At 31.5% G+C, this 12,156-nt stretch overlaps 2 protein-coding genes across 3 annotated transcripts in view; one reads left to right on the forward strand and one right to left on the reverse strand.

Moving 5' to 3' along the window:
* Positions 1-12,156, forward strand: part of LOC139526252 (serine/threonine-protein kinase TAO1-B-like) — a 38,338-nt gene that overhangs the window by 25,833 nt on the left and 349 nt on the right. Inside the window, exon 3 of the mRNA XM_071321383.1 lies at positions 11,630-11,812. Coding sequence (XP_071177484.1) covers positions 11,630-11,812 — 183 coding nt within the window. The remainder of the gene's footprint in view (positions 1-11,629; positions 11,813-12,156) is intronic.
* Positions 1-12,156, reverse strand: part of LOC139527314 (repetitive organellar protein-like) — a 42,896-nt gene that overhangs the window by 2,508 nt on the left and 28,232 nt on the right. The window contains exon 1 of one of the 2 annotated variants that reach the window (XM_071322675.1): positions 1,431-1,556. The exons of the other annotated variant lie outside the window; for it this stretch is intronic. The gene's annotated coding sequence lies outside the window, so the exon portion shown is untranslated. Of the gene's footprint in view, positions 1-1,430; positions 1,557-12,156 lie in introns of those variants that run through there. 2 annotated transcript variants of the gene reach the window in all.

Genomic DNA, 12,156 nt, shown 5'->3' on the forward strand with positions numbered 1-12,156 from the left:
GATCTTTTTTTCAGAAAAAGTTAAGTTCAAAAAACCATATATATATATATATATATATATAAATATATATTAACTTAGATATGTTCCCAGAAAAAAACATATAAAGCAAGAATATAAAACGCAAGATATTTTTTTTTATCGAGGATCTTGAATTTCAATATTGTTGAAAGCTGAACACAGACATGTATATAACTACAACCAGGGACTTTCTATACTAGTCTAGTATATACTTAGTATAGAAAGTCCCTGCTACAACGAATGGGAGTATTTACCTACTAAGGCATTAACCATAATGTTCTTGTACGATCGGGAAGCTTAAAAAACGATCCAACAGCTGATTCAGCCGGTAACGAATCACAATACAAAAGGAACTTTCTCTGCTTAAATAATTGAGCCCCCAAATAAATGTGAATAGTTAAGATTTTATTCAAAATTATCGAAAGCAAAGTTTCATATGTGTACTCATACTAATACTGACCCCCTCAATACTGAATACCAGACGGACGGCCACACGAAAAAAAACCAAAACAAATACTGAAACGGTTTACTAATTCGATCAAAAATCCGAAAAATGACAGACATATCACATATCATGATAACACTGTTAAAACTGTTAACTTGTGTTGTTTATGATATGAATTAAAGTTCTTCATGTACATATTGTCAATATTTTATTTTTTTACTTCAAAAAAACATTTTGGTGAAGAAAATTCAGGGGAGGCAGTTGCCTCCTCTGGCTCATAGGTAGCTACGGCCCTGACGACAAAATAATTTGAAAATATAATTCTCAATCTCAAGGATTACGGTAAGGGCCATATTTGGCCCTGATTATAAAGTTCAATGTTACAAGACAAAAAATGTTTTAAGTTGACTTGGAGACTCCATTAAAGGTTAAGATAAGAGATTTTGGTGAAATTTGACAAAATCAGCTGGATTTCAACCAATTTAAAGACCAGGAAACATAGAGATCAGGCGTCGACAAACTTGATTTTAAAATAAGACATGAAATGTCCTTACACACATTATTTTAAAAGATCTTTGTTGTCAACTTATGCCCTCTATGTTTCCTGTCCAATAATCTATGGACATTTGCCTATTTTCATTAATTTTTTTGTGGAAAATCAATATGAGTACAACTTGTGACATCATAATGAATCGCAGGAACATAACTTTTCAACAAAATGGCTTAATTCCTTTCTTATCACTGTATTAGCTATCATTTATTGCGATATTGCTCAATAAATCCTAACTTGAAATTTACGCTAAAAAAGGGGGCCATTCTAGGACCTTACGGAACCTACTCCTTTGAACAATAAGACATATTTTTTTTACAATTTATGAATATAGGTTACAATGTACATTGTACATACACATTACTCTGCATTTTATACCTAGTCATTAAATAGAATAACTAATATTTAATCAAATACCTGTTGCTGTTGTTATGACAAAAGTTTAGTTCTCTTTCAACATTTCTTTCACCATTTCTTCAATGGCAACCAACCAGGAAGTTATTTAGGTCATGTTTATACCTGATTCAGTAAATATTTAAACCACAGAGAAAATAACTGACCCAAATAATAAAAGTTCAAAATAATTTTTTATCATTTGAATGACATCCATGACATCAGTTGGATTTAAATTTTCTATTAGAGGAGATTTGTTTTGTTATCCTAATTGTTTCTAGAAAGGGAAACATTCTTTTGAAGAATCTGGATGTATTTTGTTTTCTTTTTATATGATGACAAAATATTAGGCCTAGTTATTTTTCTATTAAGTCTTTTTGTTAGTCCTGTAACATATGACATCAAGCGCATTATTTACTATTTCTGATAAAAAAAATTAAATCAATGTGTCATGTGTGTCAACGCATTAAAAAAAAAAGAAAAAAAGAAAAAATCAGTATAAAAAAAATTGAAGTCATCGGATTTTTCCTGCCTGAGACAAAAGTCATTGTATGCATGCAAGCCAAGGGATTAATATCGGGAGGTGCCATAAACTATTTGTATAAATAAATTAGAATGTAGAATATACATTGTATGCACTGTTTACAAAATAGCATTCGTCTCAACTCGGCCGATTCCGTAGGAGAGTAGCGGATTCTACCAAGGATTGCCGAATGACAAAATAGATACGGACAGGGAAAAAGTCCGAAAAACTCGAAGTTAGTATGGGAAAAGTCCGAGAAAAACGGAAGTTTCCTGAATGGAATTTGTGTCAAAAAGGTAAATCGGGTAATCAATGCAGTGGGATTTCCAGTGACACTAGAACAATAGAAAAATCACTCTTCTAATGAAAGAGATAGAAAAGGTAGAAAAAAAGGAGAGACAATTTACGCATAAAATCCGATATGCATAGTGTTGAATATCTCTTAAAACACAAAACCATTATATAACTTTTAAACAACCACTATAAGTAAAGTATATGTTAAAGCTAAATTTGTTAATATATTAATTTTTAATTCCAAACATGCTGTTAATTGAACAATCTATTGTTCAACATAGGGATGTGTAAAAAACTGCCAGATTTGACTGCATATTTTTCTTTTTTTTTGAAAAAAATATATATCAAATCTTAATAATGCAGCTTTCTAAGTATCAAATTTTTAACGTGTTCCGAAATGTAGTTTCGTCACAAGAATTTTTCAAAGTTGGGTCATTTTGTCTATATGAATGTCGGTAAATTCGTATGATCGAGCACACCGACAAGTGTATCGTTGGGACAACTCGATATAATGAAATCAATATACGTGACAAATAACCTAATCTGAAGTTTATTAAAATCATCATACTATAATTGATCAACACATTACATTTGAAAAACATGAGTCCTATAATATAAGACTTTAAAGGTTCATATCATTTACATTCAACGTTTTTATTGGATTTTTTTTTACTACAATGTAACCTCGAGGTTAAACGTTGGCAGTAAAAACAAATCCCAGAAAAATATTGAATGATATTGTAAATGATATGAACCTTCGAATTCTTATAATATCGGAATAGAAAATATGTGATCCGAATTAACCATGCACGTGTGTTGCAGAAGACTTTGCACTTTTTATGAAGTACAGGGGGTAAGGTATTTTTCTTAAACAATATTATGATCCCAAATTTGAGGAATTTTGTTGGCAATACTTTAAAACAAACACTACATATAGTAAAGTATATGTTAAATCTCAATGTATTATTATTATGAAAAAAACTTCCCCCTCCCCCGGTTTTGCATGTGATGGTTGACACCTAAGGTGATTCGCACTAACTGCTTAAAAGGGGGCCCGCTCCAGTCTTGCGTCAGTGATTTAGTATATTGGTCATTTTCAAAAAATGTCGAATTTTCAGTACACCCATGCTAAAATTTTTATTTCAAATGGAAATTTCAGTTGTAATGGTTTAAATGAAAGCTTGTCGGATTTGTGATTCAGAACATTAATAATAAACACACCTTACATCTATTTTGATAAGATTAAACTGCATTTAAGGCCGATTTTGGGTGTATTTGTGTGCATACATTGTCAGAAAAACACATTTCAAATAATTTTTTTCCGATTTTCTGATCGCCTTGATATCTGCAAAAGGGACTTATAATTCTAACGAAAAATCGTAGCTTCTTTATCATTGTATGTAACAGATTATCTACAAACTAAATTCAATCAGCGTACAGGAGGTTCATGTCTATCCTGTTACCGCTACTTAAATCAGTCGTTAAATTATTCTCCCTATGAATATTGAATCAGTCAGTGTTGATTTCAAAAATGCAAAGTAATCTTTACATTTAAAACGCCTCGTTTCTTGAACGACAGTGTAGAGAAAAGAAATTTCAAGACATTTAGTGAAAAAAATAGAGCGTACTTTTTTTCATGTCTATGCTGTTACCAACCATTTTGATTAATTACACTAACAAAATGGTTGTAAAAAGTGCAATAACGTGTTGGAAACCAAATTCACAATAGAAAACCATAATCACTTCACCAAAGGGAGTAGTTATTTCACAACAGCAATCAAAAACGAAGAAATTTGTCTATCCTGTTATGTCTATCCTGTTGCTATGGTTGCTATGGTTACAGTAACATGATAGACAATTATAGACGAAAACGTCGTTAATTTTTTTATCTTAACATGTAGGTGGAAAACGAATGAAATATTTCATTGTTTGAACTCATCTTAAGGTTATAACGTCTTAATCTTCCCAATTAAGCATTTGCAGGTACAATACTGATATCGGTAACAGGATAGACAAAAAGGTAACAGGATAGACTTTTATATAGTGATATATCAGAAACGTACGTTCCTGTTACCAACGAAATAAAGAGAAAAGTAAATTAACTTATAAGGGATTTACTTGATGTTGGGTTTATTTGAAAGAGTGAAAAGAGGCCGAACAATATAAATTGCTATCTTAGACTTGCATTACTGGTTGTAATTTTTACAACCTTTGAAAACCAATTTTTAGAGCCATTTTTCAGTACAACCTAGAAAATTGGCAAATAATCTATTATTTTACAGAATGAATATATATAGAAGTTTATTCTCTTGAAAACCATCTAATTGGTAACGTAAAACAAGCTTAACATTTTATCTAAACCTTTTCTTAATAACCCAAAATTTCTTTTGAAAATGGTAACAGGATAGACAAAATATTGTACCACCGATCAAAAAATGTTTCAAGATATTCTTGTATGACATCATTAAGATTGCATCTTTTAATAAGTTGTTCTTAAAGTACTGTTTGTTTTGATTTGCTTATGTAGAGGGTTGTTTGAATAAGTAGCTTATAATAAATTTTTCAATTTCAAAATTCGACATTTTTTGAAAATGACCCATATACTAGTAATAAAAAAAATATTGTCTCATACTGAAAGGGGCGGCCGAGCAACCTGCACAGCCAAGCTTGTCTTGCAAAACAGCCAAGATTTACAAAACATTTCGAACAAAAACCTTCAGTTGGGCAATCTGACTGGAATCTAATTATCTCTACTGATAAATGATGCAACACTAATGACACATTTAAGTTTTGGAAGGATTTTATTCACAAAGAATGTTTCTCATTGATGTACATTTCTATGCTCTTGTCTTTTCGGAGTTTATATTGGAAATAAAAAAAATTTGCGTGAAAGAGTCTTGTTCCACATTCCTATGCATATGATTGTCATATGTACGTGAGAATCATTCCATAAAACATTAGTTTGATATCCTTTCAATGCCAGACACTGTCTAGTGTGGAAAATCTGGCTAAACTTGTGCTGGATCAGACACTTGAATCTTAAAAAAAGTACCCATTTTAATATAACATTCACTGAAATTCAGTACCTATAGTAATATAAATATTTAAGAAAGAATGACCTATACTTATATACAATATTTAAAATATGACCAATGCTTATATAAGCACTAACTCATCATCACTAATAATTCATAAATATACCAGCTACCCTTAAGTTTTTATATATGAATTGACATCGTTTGGTGCACATATATGTTATCGTTATATATGATATGTAGATGACATACCCCAAATCAATATACAGTTATCAAACGTAAATGCATTTTAATATAGGATGTCATTAAAAAGGAGGGTAATTTTTATATAAAATCTCGCAAATTATGACCCATATTTTTGGCACATCCCCGTATACCCAATAATAGGAAAATACCCCCCCCCCCCCTTGACAGGTAAGTTTGTATTTAGCCTATAAAATACTTATTTAGCCTTGAGAATTGAAAGGTCAGTTTATCCCATTCATACAATACACCTACATGTAATCGCTATTTATTTCTTTCCGGATAAGTTCTAAATTTACACAACTTTTTCATCCAGTTGAAGCTATCTGGGACCCTGTTTAAACAATTCACCATGCATGATACTTTTTAATGAGACCTGTTTAAACTACCGTAAATACTTCAAACAAAATATTTTTTTACTTCAATTTTAATTTCGAAAAAAGTGGATCATACTATATCAAAGTTTCTTGATGATCACTTTCTAAAGTTTTTTCTCCCTCAGCTCACTACTGATGACCTCTATTTTTCGGCCGGTGACCCAAACAGGAAGTTGTATAAATGACTGTTTTCCCCGGAATGGACTAAATAGCGATAAGGTGTATAGAAGTTTACCTTTAAGGGTCTGAACGGGGTTTACAGAATAGATAATACATGTAATAGCAACAAAAAATAGAGAATAGAGAAAATGAACAACAAAATAATGAATTAGATAATAATTTAATGCGGTGCAAAAGTATAAAGAATAACTGTGCAAATTAAAAGGCAACTTAGGTAACTGTAATGCAATACTGATAAAATAATGATCAATGTACAGAATTGATAAATAATGTTGTAACAGAAAGACTAAATAGTAAAATCATTTTCATATGAAATTTACAGAATGAGAGTTATTTTTAAGGCTATTAAAAGAAAATTCCCTTAAAATTTAAAGAATACAGATATTAAAAAAACCCATGCAGGTCCTCATGTCATTTACATTGTCAAAATATAGGACAATATCTAGTCACACTGGTTTAAAACTAGACATCTAGTCAAACTGGTTTGGTATAACTGACTGTTTCTTGCCCTAGATGTCTATTTCATAGTGACCTTATGTGTTTGTGCTAAGAGTACATTGTACTGTCATATTTATTGATTTTCTGTTGGGACATGACCTACATTGTTAACATGCAAAACAGTGGCTTGAGATTTCAACTGATATTAGTATAATAAATTAAAATTTGGAATGTTATATCCTGGTTGATGTTTTTTTGGGGGACCAAGATGTTTCTTCATTCTTGTTCACATTATGATTATTTTAACCTTCAATGCACATTTAAAGATAGAAAAAAATTCAGCTCTCTTTTAAAATATTTTGCAAATAAATAATAATCTGTCAGATTTGGTGTAAACAAAAAACAAGACAGTGTAATATATAACCTGCAAGCATAGTCTATTTCTATATTAAAAGTCAAGCAGATATTTTTTTTTTATATCTGCAAAAAAAAAAAACTACCATGTAAAGAAATATGCAATTAAAAGGCCGAAATAACCCCAAAAATTCAACATTAACAGATTTTTAACAATTAAATCAAGATGCACAAAGTTTTAGGTTGATGACCCCTTCTGTAGCCATTTTTGTACGAATTTTTCAAACTTCAATTGTATCAAAACTACAGATATAACGAATAATAGAGATAGGCCATTTTGTACATACACCAAGGGGAAACTAGATGCAAAGCACTATTATTTACTGTTTCATTTTATTTAATAGAAAAAGAGTACTTTGTGGCAAATAAACCAAGATTTTTATAGAAAATCCACAGCCTTTTATACAGAGATTTTTGTTATAAAATTTGAAACATAGATTACTCACTTGCTTTTCTATGATGTGCTAGTGTTTATTTTTTTACAAAAAAGTTCAAACCAACCTGTAAATTCCAAAATACCTTGTGCTGAGTCAATAAAGTCGAACGCACCCTAAAAGGTGTACTTGATTTGGTCCATATTTTTATTTGTTTTAACCAATAACTACATTAATAAACTTGTTTTATGGAAATCAATGCTAGCACTGCATGCAATAATCCTATATCTATCAGTCATCAAATTCCCAAATATGAGAGTGCAAGGATAAAGGCTGTGGATTTTCTATAAAATTTCCATATGTTTAGCATTGAATCAACACAAGGGTACATAATCCTTAAGCATTGGTCAGAATATAGGGTTCTTTTGTACTTTAACAATATCACAACAACAATAAAGTTACCTTAATTTTGAACAAGGTAAATGGCATGAAGCCTTTATCAACTTCTATTGTATGAATGGGATAAACTGACCTTTCAATTCTCAAGGCTAAATAAGTATTTTATAGGCTAAATACAAACTAACCTGTCAAGGTAGAATTGTAATCTGAGTGATACCGGTGTTACTCAAGTCACCATAAGTATTAGACTGTTTATATAACAATAAAAGATGACTGCCATTTACCTAGTAATCAACTAGCTAGTTAAATATACACGGCTGGATGATTACAAGTGAAATACTGACATTATTATAGAACAGTTGCAAATATTTCTGACGTTTGTTATTTATGTGTTTGTTAATGCTATACAACTTGTAAACTGTATATTTATGCATATTATACCGATAAACTGTATTGTTTAAGGTAAATAAAGAATTGAATTGTATAAACATCGACTTAAAAAAGTTTTGATGCTGATAAAACACTTTAATAAATTTTGATGCTGTTGAAATCATGGAACAGATTTACAGTGTATACTGAACCTCAAAGACAATGAAATCAACTCAAATATGATAAATATGGCTTGTTTTCTATCGAAGACAATGGAATACCTATAATTTGACAAAATGCAAACTGTATGTTATCACCAAATACCCCAGCATCAAATTAAAGAAGACAAAGTATCTAGCTAAATTTAAAAATGGTGCACGTCCAGTGCCAAGGGTCAAGACCATGCTTACTACACTTCATGCAAAACTGACTATGGTGGCCCTAATTACTTGACCAAAAATATGGAGACAGCTACCCACCAGAAAGCTCCCACAATTCTATCTACTCAACACCTTCTGTTTCAAACATTTTCAGTAGTGGTACTAAAGTTGACAATGTGGCTATATAAAGCAGAGGTACTTTTAGCCAACTACATGTATGTATGACTTGTATGATGGCTGCTCACTTTATCCTGAACTATATATGGTGAATAAATATTTGAAAACTCCTTATCTTCTATTTCTATCAAGTAAAAATGCCTATGCAGGTGCTTGAAGGTAAGAAATCATTGGGTTTTTTTTTTTAACAAAAAAGGAAGATATGCAATTTAAACATACACACAAAATCGTGCGTATGTCAATAAAAAGGTCGATAAAAAATCTCCAGTTATGAAGCCCAAACTCCAGCTGAAAATTTCCAAATCTCTAGTTGTGGCTTGATTACTCTGTCACATGTCTGATGCAGATTCCGTATTTTACAAAGATTATGTCCTTCATTTGTCCATTGTTCTTGACCTCATTTTCAAGATTCAGTGACTGCTTGAAATATCAGTGATTAAGATTAAAGTTACAAGACTAGGTAAACTATATGTGGTGTATGGATTGATTTTATATGAAAAAAATATTGTGATAGTTTATGGTCATTTATAACTCGATACTCGCTTTTTGTTACTCGATACTTGATACTCGACAAAAAGAAATCCTCATTGTAAAGGGTCTTGCTCCTTCAGGGGCACATCCAACCATTTAAAAAAAAGGGGTTATGGTTCCAACTATATGCCCCCATTCAAATGCATTGATCGTCCAACAAGGGGGGTTCCAACTCCGACCCCCATTAGATCTACCACTGATCTGGTTAGATGACACCACTTGATGTATGGATCAACTAAAGTTGTTTATTATTTCTTTGTATTGGTAGGTCAGACAAGTGGAGATGACACACAGGCACCTGTTTCAGAAAAAAAATATTCCTATATAACTTATTTTAAGGTATATAGGGGGGAAAAATTCTGAGACAAGTGCCTGTGAGATGGCACCAATCTGCTTGATGCATGGATCAACTAAAGTTGTTTATTTTTTCTTTGTAGGTCAGACAAGTGGATTGGGTGGACACAGTATGGCCAAGACACTATAAAAATTGTCAGACAGAATCCACTAACATAATTGACAAGATGAAACACCAAAAAGTTCAAAAGTAGGTATAAATTGGAGGTACATTGTAGTCCAGAAAATCAAGCTGTCTGCTGTGGGTATTTTTCGATTTTGACTTTTTTTTATCCCACATTCCAGGAAAAAAATTAAATTAGCCTTGCCAGACGTCATAATTGTTTGGACTAAATTTGAGGCAGATTTTCTACTATCAAGAATGAAGTATATGACACTAATTCATCTAGTGTTCTGATGAACGGCTAGACTAGCTGCTCTGTGGTGTTGCATTTTACCGTAAAGGCATTACAATTTTATTTATAGCGACAAAAAGAGAAGTGAAATTTCGAGCATTACAAAAAAGATTATCATTTGGGACATCAGGTTTTGAATTTTCCTCAAAGTTTTAATTTAGTATATTTCATCATAGTCTAGATATAAGAAGATGTGGAATGAGTGCCAATGAGACACCTATCCATCCAAGTCACAGTTTATAAAAGTATACCATTATAGGTCAAAATACATGTATAAGTTTGTGATTAGGTCAGTTCAAGGGGGAACCATTAGTGGTAGGCCAATGCTGATTGGTATACAGTTGCATAAGCATTAGAAAATCTTAGTTCCATGGCTATTATTTGGCCCTGCCCTCTCAGTCATGGTCTATTGGCTTTGAATCTTTTGCTTAGTTTTCATGTATTAGTTTGTGATTAGATTAGTTTAAAATAAAATGCTAATGTTTAGTGAATGATATTTGGTATGCATTTTTTTGGCATTTGCAAGTATCATTTCCATGGGGATCATATAGCCCCAACCCCTCATCATTGTTCATTGACTGAAACTTTAACATAGTAAACAAGTTTGTGTTTAGGGTTGGTTAAAGGAAACAGCTTACGATAAGTCAATAGTTTTTGGTATGCAGTTGTATTGGCATTGGTATATCTTCATTTCTATGGAGATTGTGTATCCATGTACCTTCAGTCATGGTTTATCGACTTTGATTATTCGCAAAACTTACATGTTAGAGTATTGCAATGCTATTATAATTTCAACATTTGCAATATTAAAATAACAGGGTGGGACATACGTCTGTGATGATATTTTATATTATATATATTAACATTTTTTATCATGATTTTAGGTATTGTTTAATGAGTGTGAAGGGATGGTATACAGATTTCCATTTAGACTTTGGTGGTACATTTGTATGATATCATATACTACACGGGGAAAAAGTAAGTGCTAGATATATAAACCAAAGAAGATGTGGTATGAGTGCTAATGAGACATCTCTCAATCCGAGTCACAATTTGTAAAAGTAAATCAATATAGGTCAATGTACGGTCTTCAACACGGAACCTTGTTTCATATTAAACAGCAAGTTATAAAGGGCCCCAAAATGATGTGTAAAACCATTCAAACAGGAAAACCAACGGTCTAATCTACACAAAAACTGAGAAACACTTATGAACCACATTAACGCACAACAACTACTGAACACCAGATTACTGACTTAGGACCGGTGCAGACAAATGCAGTAGGTTTAAACGTTTTAATAGGTACCAATCATATGCTTTATATAGATACCATAATATTCATAATATTGTGAATTAAAAAAAAGTCTTATTTTCTTTTGAAAGCCCATGATCAGTGTTATAAAAACAATTACTAATCCAAGAAATCGAATATAGAAAAAAAATGTTCAATGCAGTTTATATTGGTTTTTTTTTAGAACTACCAGTACCCTTTTTATTGTGAAAATATGATTCTTTTTTTACTTTTGGGTAGATTCTAAAAGTCCAGACCAAAGGCCATTGCATTAGGGTAGAAATATTCCAAAGAAAATAACCATGGTCTCTTTTACACATCAATTAATCAAAAAGAATAAAAAAACCAATAACATTTTATTCAAAGAGACAAACAGTTACTTTGATTTAAATTGATACTATTAAAAACCTTCTAAAATGATTAACTTATTACAATTGTTTATAAAACAGATGAGATTAGATGACGCCCAGTTAACGGAGGCACAGGAGTTGAAACAACGACTGCAGCAAGAGTTAGAACTCCTGATGGCATATCAGAGTAAAATTAAGATGCAGATGGAGGCTCAGCACCACAGAGAGAGGAAACAATTAGAGGAGAGAGTGTCGTTACGACGAGCTCTCCTTGAACAAAAGGTAGGTAGATTGTAAATAGACAATTGACATATATAATGAATTTTACTTAGAATTTAACCAATGCACACTTTAAGAAACATATATACATGTATATTCATTTACAGAACTGCCTGAAAAAATTGTTTTTAGGGTTACCTAAATGCCAATGAGACAACAATTTAATAAATTAATTATCTACACAACACAGAGTTTAACTCTCAAAGATATCATTGTAAACTCTTGGGGGCCTCGGACTGTTTTCATTTCTTCAGTTGGATTGTTGTCTCTTTGACTCATTCCCTGTTTTCATTCTCAATTCTATTCTCTTTACCACATATATAAAAACAGTTAATGTTCAAACTTAT

Source organism: Mytilus edulis, chromosome 6, assembly GCF_963676685.1.
Source record: "Mytilus edulis chromosome 6, xbMytEdul2.2, whole genome shotgun sequence".
Classification (NCBI taxonomy): Eukaryota; Metazoa; Mollusca; class Bivalvia; order Mytilida; family Mytilidae; genus Mytilus; species Mytilus edulis.